The 20,938-nt window shown below is 38.0% G+C and overlaps 1 protein-coding gene and 1 long non-coding RNA gene across 3 annotated transcripts in view; one reads left to right on the forward strand and one right to left on the reverse strand.

The window, feature by feature from the left end:
• The window catches only part of LOC139119110 (ATP-binding cassette sub-family C member 5-like), a 46,153-nt gene that overhangs the window by 21,219 nt on the left and 3,996 nt on the right, over window positions 1-20,938 (forward strand). For both annotated transcript variants that reach the window (XM_070682749.1, XM_070682751.1), the window contains exons 6-23: window positions 116-349; window positions 1,380-1,556; window positions 2,044-2,191; window positions 2,431-2,687; window positions 3,340-3,705; window positions 4,478-4,747; window positions 5,181-5,384; window positions 5,998-6,259; window positions 7,657-7,841; window positions 8,214-8,360; window positions 10,283-10,412; window positions 10,920-11,202; window positions 12,098-12,284; window positions 12,884-12,973; window positions 14,837-15,026; window positions 15,162-15,321; window positions 15,514-15,706; window positions 16,481-16,645. In XM_070682749.1, coding sequence (XP_070538850.1) covers window positions 116-349; window positions 1,380-1,556; window positions 2,044-2,191; window positions 2,431-2,687; window positions 3,340-3,705; window positions 4,478-4,747; window positions 5,181-5,384; window positions 5,998-6,259; window positions 7,657-7,841; window positions 8,214-8,360; window positions 10,283-10,412; window positions 10,920-11,202; window positions 12,098-12,284; window positions 12,884-12,973; window positions 14,837-15,026; window positions 15,162-15,321; window positions 15,514-15,706; window positions 16,481-16,645 — 3,648 coding nt within the window. The remainder of the gene's footprint in view (window positions 1-115; window positions 350-1,379; window positions 1,557-2,043; window positions 2,192-2,430; window positions 2,688-3,339; window positions 3,706-4,477; window positions 4,748-5,180; window positions 5,385-5,997; window positions 6,260-7,656; window positions 7,842-8,213; window positions 8,361-10,282; window positions 10,413-10,919; window positions 11,203-12,097; window positions 12,285-12,883; window positions 12,974-14,836; window positions 15,027-15,161; window positions 15,322-15,513; window positions 15,707-16,480; window positions 16,646-20,938) is intronic.
• Window positions 19,029-20,179, reverse strand: LOC139119113 (uncharacterized). Its single transcript, XR_011548850.1, has 2 exons — window positions 19,928-20,179; window positions 19,029-19,233 (listed from the first exon to the last, which is right to left on the reverse strand). It is a non-coding gene; the product is annotated as an uncharacterized lncRNA (long non-coding RNA).

The raw sequence follows: 20,938 nt of genomic DNA on the forward strand, positions 1-20,938 counted from the left end.
TGTATTCATTAGCTGCTTACCAGCAATACCATCCAGGAGTATGGTTAATAGTTTGTCTTAGGGCAAGCAATCGGCATTTGTCTCATGGATCCGTGTTTGTCATATGTTTTCTTAGGGTGTGTTGATACAAGCACTTCTGCAGTACCTGGAGCAGCCGGAAGCCGACCTCCAACAAGGTCTTCTCCTGGTCTTGGCCGTTTTTGGGTCGGAGCTGCTTCGCGTGTTCTCGCAAAGCATAACGCAGGCCATGACCGTCAGGACGGGTGTCAGAGCCAGAAACGCCATCATGACCATGATATACCGCAAAATGATAAGACTGCGAAGTCTGCAGGACAAGACAGTCGGAGAGGTGAGTTCAGGAAATCATGACAGGGATCCCTGGGGGGATTCGGTTCTGATTGAGGGAGACAAAAATGAATTATGTAAATTTGCATTATGCAAAATAAGATTTTTTCATGGTATTACTAGGAAATCAAGGTTATAGCATTGATCACATACCAAGTAAAAACACTCCTGTTTCTTTATATTTTCAATCCAGTAAACGTTGAGTAAATGAGAACGCTACACAGTATCATTCGTACTTCATTCATTTCAGTTCAGAGGTAGTTCTGTAATCTGTAGGCAAACTCTAGGTGATAGTCTTTGAGCTGTATCATTTCCCTCTGCAGATACGAAGCTCATATCACTTTACTACATGTACATATAGTGGATTACATCAACTGTATGATGTTACGTCACAGACAGTAATCATGAAGTGGAATGCTACTATAAATACTCTGTGTAAATCATAATCTTAAACCTCATTGAAGAAGGGGGCATGTGGGATGTTTGTGATTATTTGAGGAGGATTTTGATTAGATAGGGGGATTTGCATGATTGGGCATCCTGTAGAAAACACTGCAATGGAGCCTCCAAACATTTGCATGACCAGTGGCTGTAACTCTTAATGATTTTCTTCACTATTTTTGTTATGTATGTCAATTGCAAGTTCCTTGTTCCTCTCCCAAAAGCATGTTGAAACACCAGCTACATACGTTTAGCTTGCCAGCGCAGTGTCTATAAGTGTACAATGTGCTTTCATTGTTTACTTTTGAAGTTTCGTCCAGACCGGGTTGACCAGATGTCCCTTGTCAATAACAACGCATTCTCCACATGTCCAGGCTGGTGTTGACAAGCTGAATATTGTGTATCTCAACAGAACGAAAAAGTGAAAAAAATTGTCAACAGTTGCAGCTACTGGCCCTCATACTTATCCTAGACATATATGCATTCAAGTGAATGTATTTAATACGTGTATTGTCACTCAAAGAGCTTTGTAGTCATTGATGATGTATTTCTGATTGTAAAAATTGAATATATCACTTGCATTTTCTTTACAGCTTGTAAACCTATGCACCAATGATGCACAGAGGTTTCATGAATTGCTGGCGTATTTTCCTCTCCTTTATGGAAGCATTGTACTTGGCATCCTCAATATCATTTATGCATATATGCTGGTGGGACCATCTGGATTGCTCGGCACACTGGGAGCTTTCTTCGTCTTCTGGCCTTTACAGGTAAACTCCCAGAATGCATTTATACAACTACATATCAGACGGACAAATTTCTGATCTCATCATAGTACACAATTTTTATCATCACCTCTTGATAAACCATTTTGTGACCCTTGCAAGCCTTTGAAGGTCAAAGGTCAGCAAGAATTTCATGGTAAATTATCAAAAGGCCAACCCATCAAATATGTTAGATTGAGGTTACTTTCCCGGGATTAAAACAATATTTTGTGAACTACTATATATTTATGAATTTTCACATATCTGAGTCTTATGTTGAATTGATTTTCATATTTTCCTTTCTTAGAGGACTTTCATCAAATATTATTCAAACTGTGGAACAAACTTAAAAGTTAGCACAGAATTCAAACAGCCAATGTTATTGTGCTTGAGGAATCGTAAAACCTTTAGATCAAAACCCCAGTATTTGTTCTGTGTTAATGAATGACTTCTGTGAATCACATTCAACATATCATGGTATTTCTACTTGCAGGCTGTTAGTGGCATTTTGGCGCAGATACTTCGGGGCAAATCCATCAGGGTGACCGACCGGAGGGTACGCCTCATGAACGAAATCCTGACCTGCGTGAAACTCATCAAGATGTACGCCTGGGAGATGCCATTCTCAAGGACAGTTGAAAGTAAGTGAGTTTTTATTTTTTCAATACAAGATCATATTCTCTTGCATAGGAAAGTGTCGCGGAATCTTCATATCTCACTGGCTATGGATGAAATTATGTGCATGGATTCAGACTAAAGTGAACACTGAATTGAAAATATTGCAATGTCAAAATGGTGTCTGCTAGATTAACTCATGAAACTGTCCTTTGTAATCTTCCAACATAATTCACACTGTTTTTTTTAATGTTTTAAAACTCAGGCATACGAAGAGAAGAACGAAAATTTCTCCAGTATTCAGGGTATGCCCAGAGCATCGGTATATCTCTGGGACCAGTTGTAGCCAACATAGCCACTATTCTGACCATTACAGTGTACCTGGTGACCGGGAATGATCTGACGGCCGCCACAGCATTCACGTTGGTGGCGCTCTTCAACACCATCAGAACAGTGGTCGGCATCGTGCCCTGGTTGATGAGAATATATGCCGAAACAAGAGTTGCCAAAGAGAGAATAAAGGTATTCTTCCGTAATATACGAACTGTAATAGTATCATTGAGGCATAAATGCAAATGTCACTTTGTAGAATTTTTAGTGAGTTTTCTTTCTGTATTTGTGAAACCTACATACCTCTGTAAGACATGTCAATGTGCACTGGGACATGTCAGGGACTTGAAGCTTTCCTTTTTCAAGACATGAAAGCAGAATACTGTAATGCTTTCAGTATAGACTGTGAGAGTCATCACACTAATCTTTCCCCAATGAAATGAAGATTCTGTTTGAGGTTTAAGATTAACATTCTTTTTGAGTCCAGTTGGGCTTGTTGAGTCTGAGAATAATACTGATTGATTACAAATGGCGACATTTTTCTTTCATTGATATCCAAAGATATTTGTCAACATTTTCTGCAAGGACGACAAAAATAAAAAATGCTGGTGTTACAATGGATTCTAAAAGTCACACTAATTTATGGCTCAGACTGCAGGCTGCAACAACAGCCACACACGCGTCAATAAAATTCTCTGAATTTCAAGCAGTAGTCTCCGATGTTGCATGCGTGCAGCTATATTTAGTAACAAACCTGAAATCGCAATCAGGGCTATTGTTTACTTCCCAGATTTTTACCATGTTTAGAAAATAAATTATTTATCCCTGTTTGTTTGTCCAACAGCAACTACTGCTGATGGCTGAGCTGGAGCCCATCGCAAAGGCACCGGACAACCCGAAACACGCCGTGGAAATCAACGGTGCGACGTTCGCGTGGGAGAAACAGAAAGACGCTGAAAAGGAGAAGAAGAACAATGAGAGTGAAGAGAGAAGAGGTCCAAGGGGACGAAGACAGAGAAAGAAAAAAGCCAAGCAGGAGAAATCTTTTAGTAAGGGGAAAGGGAATGGGGACATTGTCTTGGACGGACACGCGGGTTCCTTTAAGACAGAGGATGGTGAAAATGACATGAATTCAAGCAACGAAGATGCCAACGGCAAAGAAGAAAAAATAATCAGGACTCTCTTTGGTATCAGTTTAATTTTACCCAAGGTAACTTTTAGTTATCGTTATACACTTTAAATATTCTTGTTGATAACTTTTGACAAAATTTGTGCAGAAAATGCGTCGAAAGTCTAAGGTTTGAGTTAACCTTAATTCGATCATATTTGCTCTGAACCAACCATTCCATCAGAAACTTAAATCTGTCGTATGTTCATCAGGGATTTATTTCAAAGAATTTCAAAAAAAACAAGTGTTTGTCTTATAGATAGTGTGGTAGTTATGAAAGATTTTTTTCATCAATGCTTCCAATTTTAAGGTATCAGAGGTTTATTTACATCAGTGCGTATACACTGTCCCCAAACGGCCTTAATCAGTACTCAGTTTGAAATGGTCATGTAAATATTTGGAAAGTGATAAGAATGAAAATCAGTGTACATTGTTGCACCAAGGACCCTAGAAAAATGCTACAGTCTATGGTTGCACTTTTGGTCCTTTTCTGATCCTTGAAAATGCTTGTTAAAACTGTGTGACATGACTTATTACTTGATCAGTATCGGAGTGCGACCTTTATTGTTTACAATGTTTCCTGACCTTCCATGTTTTAGAGGTTTCTTAAGGATGATAGAGGGCGATCATCTCAATACCTGGTTAGGGGTCAGAGTTCAATTATAAAGCACACCATATCTTTCAATTACTCTGATTTCGTTTGCAATTTTCATGCATTTTATATGTTTTGTTATGTATAAGTTTAAAGTGCCAACATCTGTTTTCTATGTGCTCATTTTTCCTACACACACTAAATTTGCTTCTTTCTCAAAAGGGACAACTTCTCGGTGTCTGTGGAGGTGTTGGCAGTGGCAAGAGTTCTCTGATATCAGCCATCCTCAGTCAGATGAGACTCGTCGATGGAGAAATCGCCGTCGCTGGAACTACAGCATATGCAGCACAGCAGGCTTTCATCTTCAATTCCACTCTGCAAGAGAACATCCTCTTTGACAAGCCTTACAAAGAGACAAAGTACCAACAGGTGGTCCATGCTGCCTGCTTACAGCAAGATCTCGATATGCTGCCTCATGGAGACCAAACTGAGGTAAGATTTCTAGCAGCAATAATCCGGTAATAAGGTACATAAGTCTTCGAAGTGGAGACAGAAAGTTCACTCAAATTTTCCTGAAAGACATTTTCAACCAGTCCCTTTCAAAATAATGAGTAAAAATATGAGTTCACCATGCAAATTTTAGTGCAAGAAAAAAAATTACTGGTACCTGACATTTACCAACATTTGAAATTCAAAATGGCTGCCACCACTGTGCCATGAGGAAAAATTAAATTGATTTTTTGATTTGCACAAATAAGCCTTGGAAAACGTGAGTTACTCTGTAAGCTGGCAGTGGTAGACCAAACCAGAAAAGTAAAAGTTCGACAGTCCGAAAAATATGTCCCAATACGCCTTCTTCTTATACCTTAATTGCCCATTGGAGTCTCATATGTAGATCATCAGTATAATTAATTTTATTTTTCAGATTGGAGAGAAAGGCATCAACTTGAGTGGAGGTCAGAAACAGAGAGTGAGTTTGGCTAGAGCTCTGTATGCTGATTGTGATGTTTATCTGTTAGATGATCCACTCAGTGCTGTGGACGCACATGTAGGTCAACACATCTTCCAACATTACATCCTTGAAGCCCTGCGTGGAAAGACTGTTCTATTTGTCACCCATCAGCTACAAGTGAGTTTCTATACATATTTTACATGTACATTCTATAAGGCCACTCACATTTCATCACTCCATTATCCATCTTCCACACCCATTTATGTATAGAGGTCCGTCTTTACTGTAGAAAACAACACAGTTGAACCAAAATTTGATGACTATAGTACTATAGGTCAAAATTCTCATGATTTGTAGAGTCGTCTATCACCGTGGTGCATTTTGTCATGATCGTAATTTCAAATAATACAAGGTTTGTTAATATGCAAATTTTATTCAATACTTTGCATAATTTACACCAATGAAGTATGAAAGTGTGCCAGCTACTTTAGCTTGACAACTTATCGGTAAGGGGACAAATTATGGTCTTGTAATATGCATGAAATTTGTGCCAATGTGTGGGAATCATGAGCTCACTTGTGACTTGGCCTCGATTTGTTGGCCAAAGCACTCAGTAGTTGGCCGTGCTTACACCTTTCATCTCAAAAAATTGAGAGAGTTTTGATACAAGAATAACAATTTGCAACAATTCTCAGAGTTTTAAAAAACCTATGTGCATGTTTTAACTGTGTAAAAAGTCTAACCTGTAGATTTTCTGTAAAATTGACAAAGAAAATTTATTCTTGCCCAGTATTTAAACAAATGTGATAAAGTACTCTTCATGAAAGACGGACGCATTGAAGAATATGGAACCCACACGGAACTGATGTCCGAAGACAAGGAGTATGCCGGACTCATCAAGACTTTCCATGCGGAAGATGAAAGCATTGAAGAAGAGGAAATGGAGCCGCAGGGATTTCATAGACAGCTGAGTAAACAAATGAGTGTCGAGTCTACAGCATCAAGAAGCAGCTTTAGAAGTGACGAATCTGATGAGACGAGTAAGGACGATGGTGAGTGAACAGTTTGTCATTTCAGTCAGCAGTATAAAATTGAATTTAGTCTCTTTACACAATCCATTCATAAAAATTCAACATTATATCAAAATAAATCTTGCCAGAACCTGTACAAATAATTTTGTGGTAAACATACCAGGCATGCTGGGTAAATGTATGCCACACAAATTTGTTTGCCACAGCACTTTATACTCAAGTCTGCGCTGATCATCACCACTAGTGGCACACTTGTGATAATCAGTTTATTGTGATATGGCTACTGTACCTCAACACTTAAGTAAATAAAGATTGCAGATTGTTTTGTGGCATGTTTACTAAAACACTTGAGTACATGTACATGTAGATTGTTTTGTGGTATGTACATGTATACTGCAGTGATAGTGTGTGAGGTGTGAGTGTTGGTTTGCAGTGCTTTCATTGTGAGTGTGATTGAAGCGAATAAGTGGCTATCACCTCTAGAAATTTACAGAGATATACCGCACATCCACGTTTCCCACATCAATCTGAGGTTGACTTGTTGATAAATGTCAGTGGGGCTGAACCAAAGTCTTTCGATGAAAGATGAGTAATGTCATTCCATGGCCTAAAAAAGAAATTGTTTTTGTTTCTCACCCTCGATCATGTCAACTTGGCTGACTGTTTGTCAGTTATTTTTTTGTATGTTTGCTTGAAAACAATAATTATATCATAGTGGAAAAAAATGACAATGCGCTATGCTCAGCAGAAAATTTCTATTGAACCACACATATGTATTGTACCATCATGAAGTGAACTTCTCCCATCATCTTCCTACCTGTAGTGTCACAATTACTGATGCATGATGCAAGCATAGACTCTCTTGCTTCAAGGTCAATGATGCAAATAGACATTCCAGTTTTGTTGTTAACATGTCGGAAGTTGAATATCGTCAGCTGAAAAGAATAAGTTGCCGCATTATTTTTGCAAGAAACCCATTATGAGAAACTAACCCATAATTTTTTCGCCTAAGCACTGTATTGACCGCAGAGTTAACAGGCAGTAGACACAAAAATACATTCAAAATCAAAGTACAATGTAATCCTGTACATAACATGTGTCGGTTAAACATTACAAGGAGGGAAACTAGTACTCTTTTGAAGATTTGGCTTTTTAAATATTATTACCAGCTTTGCAGACTATATATTGTACTGCATGTACCCAACTCCAACATTTTCACAAAAAATTAAGGGATATACAATCATAGCAAGTGACTTTATGGTGAAAAGTTTCATCTACTCAAACATACTCTTATCTTCCATCCTCAATGTGGAAAAAATTATTACTTTTTTATAATTTGTGTGCATATAGTAGACTTTGTTGTGAGCAGGGAATTAACTAGCCTCCCTCGATCCTGACGCTTTGATATTCCATTCCAGGAAAACTAATCGTTGCTGAAGAGAAGGAAGCTGGAACTGTGAAGTGGGCAGCATACAATACATACTTCAAAGCTGCTGGTGGCTATGCAGTTGTATTTCTAATCTTATTCCTCTTCATATTGTACATTGGTCTTCTGACGTTCAACAATTGGTGGCTTAGTTACTGGATCAACCAAGGCAGTGGGGTGAGCTATATTGCAAGTGTTGTGTTGTGGTCTTTGATGTGTCATATATAGAGCGCCATCATGCGGTAGTCTTTGATGTGCCTCATACAGAGCGCCACCACATGGTGAACTGATAAAAACTTTTGTAGTTTTACGCTCAGTTAAGAGGTCCTTTTTCAAATCTTGCAAAAGATGGCAGGTTGTTGGAAGCAAACATTGCAGTCTGGGCAAAAAAACAAGAAAAACAGTTACATTATTCAGAATTTCATTAGAGTGAGATTACAAACATCTGATCTCTCCTGAACTTTGGAAACAAAACTCAAAAATCCCAGGGGTTTATTTAGTTAGTGAACAACGTGTAATTTTGCTACCATCCATGGTAATTTCCCACAGAATACATCCATCATAGTGGACAATGTGACGGTGATCAGTGACAGCATGCTGGACAATCCACGGATGAACTTCTACGCCATGATTTATGGAGTCAGTATTCTGGTAGTTCTGTTTTTCAGCGTCATCAGATCCCTTATCTACATGACAGTAAGTATCATATCTCAAAAAATGTCATCTTTCCCCTCACATCGTGTTATCAGCCAATTTCACCAAACCTTTCCAACACACTTTCTCCTGTACACACTCTGTGTACATGGAACCCATGATATCTTTATCTAACCTGAGATTAACCCTTTGTGCACCATAGTCAATTTTTGTTGCCTTTATGAAATATTCAAAGTCAATTTTTTTTCAGATTTTTGCTAAAATTTTGATAAAAAACTGTAGCCACTGAACCCTGATGTCCAACAGGTCCAAAATTATCAAAAAATTACAGAAAAATTTATGAAAATTGGTAAAATGTTGCACAAAAACTTTGGTGGGAAAAATTACAGCACTCAAAGAGTTATAGCTTGACACCCCATATTACAAGAAAATAAAATACATGTCAAGTAAATGAGAACTCTATGGACATTTCATTAGCTACTGGGGCGGCATCACTTTTATAAGACTTTCTGTCATTTTTGTTAAATATATATATAATACAGAGTGGTTTCGATCCATGTGTGTACACCAGACACTGTATTGACGAGGTCAAGTGAAATTGGCTGTAATGGAGCTGGCTTACCCAGACTCATTTTTAGCTACTATAGACTATAGTCTATAGAAGCTATTGGGATGGGTATCCGTCCGGCGTCAGTCTGTATGTATGTATGTATGTATGTATGTATGTATGTATGTATGTATGTATGTCCGTTTGTGAGGCGTCCGTCCACTCAAATATCTTGAGAACCGCAGTACTTACTGATTTGATATTTGTTGTGTAGATGAAAAATATGATTTTGAGAAACTGTTTTTTTTAATTTTTTGATATTGTTGAAAATAGGCAAATTAATGCCAAAAAAGGTGTTTTTGGTAAAAAATCTTCTTCTTCATAACCGCTGGTCAGACAGCTTTGTTATTTGGTATACAGGTCCCTAGGGATAACCCAACTTAGATTTGTTCAAATTGTGATGAAATATGCAATGTGTATTTTTAAGGAATTTTTTTGTCATTTTTGGTCAAAATTTGACTTACATTGTATGTAATTCTTGTACTGTATAAACCCTATCAATTCACCCAGAAAAAAATAATTAATAAGATTTTAAATAATTGAATTAATTAGGAAATCATCAAAGCCAAAATAATTTTAGTGTGGAATTATCAGAAAGTTCAACTTTTCTTGACAGTTCATAGTGAAATGCTTACCATCTTGGAGGATTAAAACATGTAAAGGCAACTTTCCTGAATCCCAACTTTGATATTCTGAACCACCATTTATGTTATCTAAAAGAAATTGCTCATAATAGTTTGTCATGATAGGGTTGTCAAATAAATAGAGATAGAGAAAGTTCTAATTTCCATTTATGGTTGACTTGGTAAGGATAAAATAAGATTACTTTTTGAGGAAAAAAATAGAGTGGTCAGTTAAAAGAGTGGTCAAAGTGATATGGTTTTTATGGTAAAGCTTGGCTGTAAGATTCCTCATGTGCTATTTATAGCAATTATGCAATCTGTGTAAACAGTGCAATGAAAGTGTAACATGATTCCTTATAATGCTTTTGATGACCTTGAACTTCTTAAGTTTCAAACATTTGTCTTCAGTGTGCTTTCTCTGAGTACGTACAGTCTCAACTTATTCAACAGAACTTACTGGTTTACAAGTCCCTAGGATGACCTTACTGAGATAATTTCATACAGTCAGGAAATACTTAATTTTGTATCCATGTCTATAGTAGCTTCAGGGACTTTGGCCCTATGTTTATTCAGAGGCACTTATACTTTCTTAGACGGATTTGGTCCCATCATTCATATCAATACAAATGTTGAATTTTCTATCACATATTCCTCAGCACATGTGTTTCTCTCTAGCGGTTGCTTGTACATGCAATTCCCGAGTTCAGTTTTATTTCCTTGTGTTTTCCTTGCAGACTTGTCTCAGAGCATCCTCCAACCTCCACAACAGGGTCTTCATTCAAGTCTTCCGGAGTCCCATGAGTTTTTTCGACACAACCCCAACCGGAAGAATCTTGAGTCGCTTTTCTAAGGATATTGATGAAAGTACGTAGATCAGTGTTTCTGTATTGAAAGGGGATTAACAACATCCAGCATTTCAAGTTGAAAGAACCATTCTGATTTCCAGAGCACAACATACAAACATTTCTTGAAATGAAAGCAAGTGATCACTTCAAATGATGCAAAGAAATATGAACTTTTCATTACAACATAATTTCTGACTTCTGATTTCTGACACTGTGTTGACTATGTAGTTGGTCTTTCAACATGCTTTGGGGAGTATACATATAAAACAAAAATATTCAAAAAATTATCATCAGAAGTACTAGATACTGGTCCTTTAACAGGAACCTCATGTTTATATTGTAAATAAACTGTAGAAACGATATGCGGTGAAAATTGGGTCAAGTGAGACACATAGACTGGACGTCATCCTGCATGCTGTATTGCAGCATATATGCAGCTCAGCTTGAATGATGCTAAATCAAGGTTTGAATATCAAGCAAGACTTTCACACCCATGATCTGGGTGTTCTCCTTTCTGAATTTACAGTTGATGTTTGGATTCCATTGACCTTGGACATGGCCACACAGAACTTTATACTTGTAGGCTTTGCGATCCTCACCATCTGCATCGTGTTTCCATGGTTTCTAATCGCGTTGGCGATACTTGTCATCGTGTTCGTGGTGTGTATCAAGTTCTTCCGTGCTGGCATACGTGATTGCAAACGACTGGATAACGTCACTCGGTCACCGTGGGTCTCTCTCCTGACCTCAACCATCCAGGGGCTGCCAACGATCCATGCTTATAAACGCATAGACAAGTTCACTGAAAGGTAATTTCAACTACATCAGACAGATCAATAAATGGCGTATCTCGTAACACAATTGATCACTTAGGGCGCTCTAACTGAAAACTTCAGACACCAATAAATAGCGCATCTCACAAGAATAATTGACCACTGAGGGCACTCTACTGAAAACTTAATCCCAGACTTCAAAACAGGAAACCACCTTAATCACTTCTTGGTTAGACCGATATACACATATTCTGGTTTCTTCATGTCTTTCACAATCAATATGATGAAACAATTAGCTTTGTCATTTTTGAATGCACTACAAATCTTTTCTCAAGTTATGAACCCTCCATACAAAGTAACCAAAACTGTTTGATTTGTAGACATCTACTCATGAAGGATACTAGTGAGCCAGGACTTGGAGCTAAAACTCTGACAAAGTTTAGTCTAGACGGCCATGAAATTTTGGTACATTAATGCGTTGTCACCTGTGGCAAAGGTTGGCCTTGACATTTGGAAAAGAGGAAGAATTGGTGGCTAGAAATCGGAATTAGGAAGATTGTGACCAAATACTGAAAATAGAAATTTTATACATTCAGGGATAGCTGCTTAAGTACAGTACACAGTGTCTTACATGCATTTGAAAAAGTTTGCATACAGTTTAATTTTCAACTTTTAATGTCCTGTAATGTTTTACTCAGTGAGAGAGAAAATCGCCCAACACATCAGTAAAACTTACAGTTAGTAATCTTAAGAGTTATATTCCATAATTTCACCCTTTCACCACCATGGTTTGGCCAAAGCCCATTGTTATCAGTTGTGAATGTGGACATGATCACAGGGAATGGGGATGACCAGGCTAAGATGTGTGTGAGTATCAGTATTGACTCTTCTGACAGGGTTTCCCCATTTTTTTTTTACCTCTCCTATTCAGGTTTTGCCAACTAGTAGAGGACAATTCTGTGGCATTTCTATACAGTTTGATGTGCGCTCAGTGGATCAGGTTTCGAATGGATATGCTGACATTACTAATAGTTGTCACGACTGCACTTCTGGCTGTCCTGACCCATGGACTGATATCCCCTGCAGTGGCTGGACTTGCCCTGTCCTACACTATACAGGTGAGAGGAGGAGAGCTCCTTTTAAACCTCCTTTTGGTGCACAGTTTTTTCCCTAGCAACAAATGCGTTTGTTCTGACAATATATATTTATGATTTTAAAAGGAAAATGATATTTCACAACACGTCACATACCATTCTGTTATCTTGATTGACTCTAAAACTCACTGACATGATAAACTTGTTTGCTCTTTTTATGTGCTTTAAAGAGTTTTTGAAGATAATATTAACCTTTTGAATTCTGTAATTATTCCCATCAACATTTTTGTGCGACACTTAACCACTTTTTTATGATTTCTTCTGTTGTTCTTTTGATAATTTTGGACCAAATGAATAGTACTTTTCATAGCTACAGTTTTTGATCAAAATTTTGGAGAAAATCTGAAAAAAAAACCAAAATGTTTGGACCAGAAAAAAAATTTGTCGGAGTTATATTTTACAAAGTTAACAAAAATTGACTTTGGCACTCAAAGGGTTGATTGCACTCATAGCTCATTTTCCTTCCCAGTTGTATGACTGAATGAATGAACAAGTGAAGTAAGATTTCTCCCACCAGATGTACTGTGTTTTCGTTTTTAACTCCATATACATCTCTGTGGTAGGTTGGTACACTGCTCAATTTGTGCGTTAATTTTGGTGCTGAAGCAGAAGCAAGATTTACCTGTGTTGAGAGAATGAGACATTACGCCAAGGTAAGAAATACTTCTTTATGAGAATGAACTTACCTAAAATGTACTTATGTCAGGGTCTGTCAACCAGAACATTGTTTGATCTTTTTGCTGACTGGCACAACAAAACAAGACAATGCAGGATAAAATTGTTAAAATAGCTAAAATTGTTACATTGATGTGAGATCATCAGTGACTGTGTTTGTAAGTGTCAGAAAAAGTTGTGTGACACCTTTTATTGGAGTTTGTTATGTTTGTAGTATTTAGGACAGCGCCCTCATATGCCCTATAATATTGTCTCTCTTCTGGTTGGCAATACAAGTTCACAGTAGCCTTGTGAGTGCACAGCAGTACAGAGCTTGGAAGCTAGCAAACTAAACCAGAGAATATAACCATACAGTTTTTTTTTTTGTTAAGACTTGAAAAACGTACAGCGCCCTCACTAGTATGTTATGAATTATTTGTTGAATGATGGAGTTGTTTTAATACCATTACTGACCTGAATCAAACATTTTGCTAGAACGGTAATGAGGTTTTGGTTATAAATAGGTAAATAAATCAACAGTCAGGCAGCAATCATTTTTAGGCTATTGCAGCGTTTTCTCCAGGATGTGCAATTGGGCAAATCTCCCCTCCCCCCCCCAATCTAATCAATACCCCCCTTCAAATAATCACAAGAGTGGGACATGTCACCCTTCTACAATGAGGTTTGAGATTATGATTTAGAGTATTTATTTGACTATCATGATTACTGTCTGTGATGTAACATACAGCTGATGTAATCTACTATCTGTAGCCACAGTCAAGTGACAGAAGCTTCCTATCTGCAGAATGATACGATGCAGCTGAAAGACTGTCAACTGGAGTTTGCCTCCAGATTACAAAACTGTTTGAACTGATTTGAACAAAGTGTGAATGATTTGTGTAGGTTTCTAATTTATTCAACATTTACTGGATGGAAAAAATAAAGAAACAGGAGTGTCTTTTATTTGATCTTTATCTAATGCTATAAACCTTAATTTGCTAATACCATGAAAAAATCTTAATTTGCATAACTTGAATTTGCATGTTTTATTGTACTCCCCCTCAATCAGAGCCAAAGGCCCCCTAAATTTTCAACCAGAGGGCAACATTCCCCCTTGTGAGAAAAACCTGAAGAAAACATTTCCATTGTCTATGTCACCATGGAGAGGTACTGTTCACTCACATAGTAATTATCATGCCATAACTACTTTCTGACCAAGACTTGGTTTTCAATTTCAAATGACTGCTCCCAAAATGAGAAGTGGCACTGATGTATTTCAGGTAGTATGTGCCTCCAAAGTGAAAGACCTAAACTTTGGCTTAAACTTTCCTCAAGGACTCTTTCTACCATTCTCTTTCAAAATCAAAGAATAAAAATCGGGGGTCACCGTGCAAATTTTGGTACTAGAGAAATAAAAAACCCAAGATTTACCAATATTTGAAATTCAAAATGGCCGCCATCCCTGTGTGAGCTCTATGGAGAAAAATAAATTTTCGATTTTCGATTTTCGAAAAACTAAGACAGTGAAAATTTTTCTTATGCCAAGAGCTTTAAAATGAACCCCCACAAGTGGTAGATCAGAAAAGAAAGTTTGAGAGTCTGAATATCTGTCCCTGAGGCATGTTCTACCTTAAGCATTGTGAACAAAATAATCACTTCAATACTTTTACAAAAAAACGGCAGCAGCTGTTGGCTTTGGTAAAAAATAATGGTAGTTTTATTTCCCACAATGAATGGCTAGCTTTATTTTACAGTCTGTATTCCAAATAATAAATACTTGAGTTATGGAACTTCAAAATCAGTTGGGAGTTGTATGCCAACAGCACCTTACACATTCCTTCTATGTACCTCTGCAATGTTAGAATATCCCTGAAGAGGCACCGGCAAAGGTGAAGGGTCATGAGCCACCAAAGAACTGGCCAACGGAAGGGAACATTGTTTATAAAAAAGTGAAGCTTCGGTACAGAGAGAAGCTACCATTGGTGCTGAAGAGTGTCTCATTTGACATCAAACCACAGGAGAAGATTGGTATTGTAGGCAGGACAGGTTCAGGTACGGTGTTAAGAATTATTTGTGATTAGCCAATCAGACGTGAGCTCTTATTATTGATCAGAGTTCTAAGCCAATCATTATCAACATTGATAGTGTGTGACATATCTGATTGGTGGAGTACATTTTTCCTTGCAGGTAAATCATCACTTGGCGTGGCCCTGTTCAGACTTGTGGAACTGGCAGATGGAGAGATTTTAATTGACGGTTTAGATGTCAGTAAAATGGGATTAGAAGATCTACGGACAAAACTTTCTATCATTCCTCAAGATCCAGTTCTCTTTGTTGGAACCGTCAGGTAAATCTGAAACTACCCGTATAACCATGATCCTATTTTGACTTCATGTCCAATGTGTGCCTTGTTGACGGGGTAAATTTTATTGAGCTCCTATGCACTCTACACATTATGTTTTACTACATTGTGTTTTGTCTGTTTGGGTGAATTTTCTTACTCATATAGCTAATGGTTGTATTTTATCTGTTTCCATAGATACAACCTTGATCCCTTCAGTGAGCACTCTGATGAGGAACTGTGGAGTGCCCTGGAGAAAGCTTACATGAAAAATGCTATCAGTGCCTTGGAGAAACAGTTAGAGGCACCTGTTGTGGAAAATGGAGAGAACTTTTCGGTGGGAGAGAGACAGTTAATATGTATGGCTAGAGCTATTCTTAGAAATAGCAAGGTATGTAGATAGGAAATATCAACAATTTTTGTGTGTTACCTTTGTCAGTATTGTAATTATATAAAATTGTTCACCAAATACAGGGATTTATATCCGTGTACATCGTACAGTTGCAAGGCGCATTTTATACTGAAGCATATGATATGCACGAGGACATAAATCCCGGTATTTTGGTGAAAAACGTTTACTCCTTTTACACTTAAATTTTGCAAGAAATGTCGAGTTCACTGTCTCTAGAATGCTCTGTATGAACACTGCATGGCCTACAGACTAGGAACACGTACAGCACGACGTGACCGACTCCTCTAAGCACACAGAACAAAAATTGAACCCATGCAGTGCTGTACGTGTGAAGAAATTGTAGTTAAGCAGAATCATTTCACATAAATTCACAGATTTTGAACTTTTCATTCATTGCATTATTCTTGTGAGGTCAAAGGTCAGATAGCATCCAATAATGCCAAGCGGTTATTGGACTCCAGGTCAATGTTATTTGACTGTACAATATGAAACTCCATAGGTGTGCAATAATGAAAGATTATGCTTCGCAGGAATTTGCAGTCAATATAAATTACTATTTGCACAATGATATCCCAAATTTGCCTGGTAGTTAACTTCAAATTTAAAGGGGATGTTGTCAATTGCATGACCCTAGCATTTTTGACGCAAAAGTTTTGTATTTTGATATCAAATAATGTGAATAGAATTAAACATTATGATTATTCATCAAAGGAATGAATACTGTATGTCATAATGGTACATTTTTTCTTCCAGATCATGATGCTAGACGAAGCAACTGCAGCTATTGATACGGAGACTGATTCTCTGATCCAGGAAACCATCCGTAATGCTTTTAAAGATTGTACTATGCTGACAATTGCACACAGACTGAACACTGTCCTTTCCTGTGATAGAGTGATGGTTATGGACGAGGGACGGGTAAGCATATTCTTGCATTTCAACAGAGAGGGCGCTGTGACCCAAAGGGTGTTGAGTTTTAGACGCCTGGGTGGCCACAGTTGCAAACTCACTATCAAGGAGTTTGCCTCATTCAGACCATCTCAAACTTTTATGATATTCTTTTGGCGTACCACTTGTGGGGGCTGATTTTGAAGCTTATGGAGGAAATAGTTTTCATCAGCTTAGTTTTGTGACAATTGGGAATGTTATTTTCCCCCATAGAGATAATACAGAGATCATGGTAGCCATTTTGAATTTCAAATATTGGTAAATTTTTGGTAATTTGTTTCACTAGTACCAAAATATGCACGGTGACCACCGATTTTCATTCTTGCTTTAGAAAGGGAATGGTTGAAAGCTTGCCTGAGGAAAGTGAGAGCAAATCTTAAAAGGTTTTCGTTTTCCAGGCACAAACTAACATACCCTCAACCTTATAGGACTAAATAGTGTGCAAATTGAACATGTTGTTGTGCCCTTGAGCAAGGCTGTTCACCCTTATAAAGCTCACATACTTATTTAAGTTATCCATAAGTCTGTAAATAAGTCTGTATATAAGTTGTTTTTGTGGCAGATACCTACTTGTTTCGTTACAGACTTGTTCCTTTTGTCTATGGCCAAAGTTAGGTCTGTACATACTACTAAGTATGTGTATAGGCCGAAAAATGTAAATTAGCTAGGTAGGCATCGGCCATACAGACCTAAAAATTAGCATAACCACTTAACAATACATACTTAAAGCGCGTAAATATAAGCAAGTAAAATTGGTATGTAAAATTTACATATATTAATTAGCATATATAAGCAGGTAAAATTGGTATGTAAAATTTACATATATTAGCATATATACATACTTCTTGACAATAAGTATGTATGTTCTTAAAAATTAGCATACATGATGCCTATATATTCAAATCTCGATGCATGAAAAAATTGCAAAACCAGGAATTGACAACAGTGATGCAGCCACATCCACATTTTATGTATGATCATAATTATCATGCTTCTAAAATTGATATACCAGGTCAACAACTGAAAAATGGACAGTGATACCCAAGACAGAGGGCAGCTTCTAGCAGAGTTCATGGGACAGTGTACATAGTAGCCTAGACTTGGTTCAAGTCTGTGATTTGTGAATGTTTGAGTGGAGTGAACGCAATGATTTGTATTTTGCTTTCATGTGAAACGCGCGCGTGAGTGGACGCGATGAGTAGGGTGAACGCGATGAGTGGAGTGAACGCTATACAGCGGAGTTTCACCCGGAATCACAGACTTGGCTTTCTTGCAGGGTTTGCGTTGCTATAAATATTTCATGAGATGACGTTTTCTTTACTCATATATTATTCATAAGATGACATCACTAAATTTTACACATTGGGAGGAGTTACCAATTGACCCAAACGAGACGTGCATAAAACTCACATGGCGTTGTTGACAAAATGTCGAGTGCGATCACTCCCACAAAAGTCAGCACGACCTCTGTTCTATCACCGTAAACGCGGTGAAAACATGTGTTGTTTGTGGGGCCCATGTTACAAAATGCGAAAATCATGGCCGGTTATTCAAGGATGGAAAAAGACACTGTCCTTACAGTTGGGGCCTGTTCTCTTACGTGCCCGAAGCGATGGAAATCAAAACAATGTGGAGCGACTTCGTATGTCAGTGATTTTCCGCTGCCGGTTGGTGTGCAGACGAACACATCTTTTCCCTCAATGTAACTCTCAACAAGCTTTCTTTGGTAATCTCGCATGATTAGCGGTGGTCGACCGATCAGTTGTAAAACGCGGTGGATGTACGAACTTGATGCTATTATTCGCCCAGATATAAAACGTACTCGATGTCTAGCTTTGCACGGAGATGACAACAAACTTTTTAATGCATGCAGAGGTTTATTAGCAAGCGTTCTTCTTATTGGCCAGAATAACGGCGGGGGCTGTCAATCATTTTGTATTTGCTCTACGTCACTGTGTACACAGTCCGTCTCACCGCCTGTACTTTGCAAGAAGTCCAAGTCGGTGAATCCGGCAGAAACTAACTCACTACTGCGCAGACTCAAACGTGACGCATTCAATTGCTGGGAAAACCTGGCGTGAGCTGCCAAATTCAGGATAGGTTTGTACGAAATAGGAGAGACACAAGAGAAACTATTATAAATGATTTTATTTTTTTAAATTCACCGACTTGAACCAAGTCTAATAGTAGCCAAGCTTCCCAATACTTCCATCCATTACAAATTTACTCGGTTCAGAATCATTTTGTAATGAACTGTAGTGGATAGACTTGCCATGTAAGAAACTAAAAATAGTCTTACCTCAGCATAGGGAACAAGACAGCACAAGAAGCAACAAGACAACACAAGAAGCAGTTCTCTGATGTCAAGTTTGCAAGCTCTTTATTTCATAGTGGAAGGGGAGATTCATGTGAAAAACCCAACAGAACACGTCTTAAAGTCTGCATTTGATTGTTCACATTATCAAAAGTTGTTTTTGATGCCATCCTTATACTTTCCGATCTTGTTCTGAAACTTCACATTGGTCTGTTCAGCTTCTTGGCCTTTGCCCATAGATACACTGAGAATAAAAATGATAAATAACAGACAAGGATGTCATTACATGTGGAGAGTGAAATTGCTTGTACTTCGTCGACTATCCTTAATATAAAAATTCATGGAAAGAGCATTCATGTGCTTAAATGAAATTATAATAATTGATATAAAATAATTTACCTTCTGATAAAAACACTCATGACATATCTATAAATTATGTTCGTTGTGATTACCAAATCTTTGCTTTTCAGCCTCATTTTCCCCATTGATTAGTGACACACCATTCCAAACTACAACTACTGACCGGTAGTGATTGGGGTTCAGCACATCTCAAACAGAAGAAATGTAAATCAAAAAGTATCCCTTTATAATATTAAAACCAGGTCAAAGTTTAAATAATAAAAATATATGATCAATCCGGTCAAAATTTTGAATCAATGAGTAAAAACAACAGATAATAGCCTGGCTCTATTCGTTACTACAACTCTCCTTGTAATTAACGCACAGAGATAGACAGTGACAGTGTGGAGTAACACTTCACTGTCTATATTGAGGTACCAACCTCCATCATGGTTTAATTTTTGCCAACACCGTCCGTTCGTTTCGTATACTTGAACAGGGTTCGCCAAGAATGACATCAATATAGCGTGACTAAAGAAGTGAAAACTGCGAAAATTACAGAGACAACTCGTGGATAAGGCGTATTGGAAATTACTTACCGAATTTTTAAACAATCTCTTCAGTCTCTCCTGCCTCCATGCTTCGATCGAACTATGCATATGGGTTGTGTTCGTGTTCTACGGGACGATATCGCGATCTCAGAATCGGTCATCCAAGGGCCATCAAAGCATCGTAAACGCTGTTTGTTGGTTTTAAATTCATAGCTGAATGATTATGTCCTACGGTAATTTTACGCGAAACTGTGTCAAAATCAGAGCGGAAAGAGGTGACGATTTTCTCTCTCACTCAAAACGTCCCAGTGTCAGATTTAATTTGCCGCTTAGGATTTGACCCATGACCTTTTGGCAACTTGACCAATCATAAAGAAATCTTCACATGATCTACAATAATCTGACCAATCATAAAGAAGTCTTCACATGATCTATGACATCATCAGGCGTGATTCTAAAGTCCTGGGTTCAAAGTCTGATGACCCATGTGACCCACTCACTCAGCCAGCTAGCAACGTGATCGAACACAGCCTTATGCGAGCTCGCGTTTGAAAAGCTAAAACGACAGAAAATCCATTACATGTAAACCTTTACCAGATCATCACAACGCTCTGCAAAAACGTCTCCGACATACAAGTCTCGTGACTTACAAACTTGGCTCGATGACGACTTTCATCGCGACCGTCTGGTGTGAGTCGATGTTGAAACTATAATGCTTATACGCTGGGATAGCTGCCTTGCATCATACGTAGTCGTAAGCTTTCAATCTACTCTGTGATCGGACTCGTGGTTCATGTTTGAAAGGGCCCGGTAAGAAAACAAAAAAGAACCATGCAGATATACGTTATTTTTGAGTTGCACTTCTTTGAAAGACTAGGCTTTTAAAGGGAGATATGCACGTGAAATAAGTTCAACCATATTTTACGTCGAGCTGAACGTTCATTTTTCGCAAAGCGTTTTTTGGCAGATCGTCCATGTAGCCGACACGGACACGAACTGTCTGATCGTTTTTTGTCTTCTTTCTGTAGAAACATTTACGCTTTCAGTGAGAACTGATCA

The sequence above is a fragment of the Ptychodera flava genome, chromosome 19 (assembly GCF_041260155.1).
Source record: "Ptychodera flava strain L36383 chromosome 19, AS_Pfla_20210202, whole genome shotgun sequence".
NCBI classification, from domain to species: Eukaryota; Metazoa; Hemichordata; class Enteropneusta; family Ptychoderidae; genus Ptychodera; species Ptychodera flava.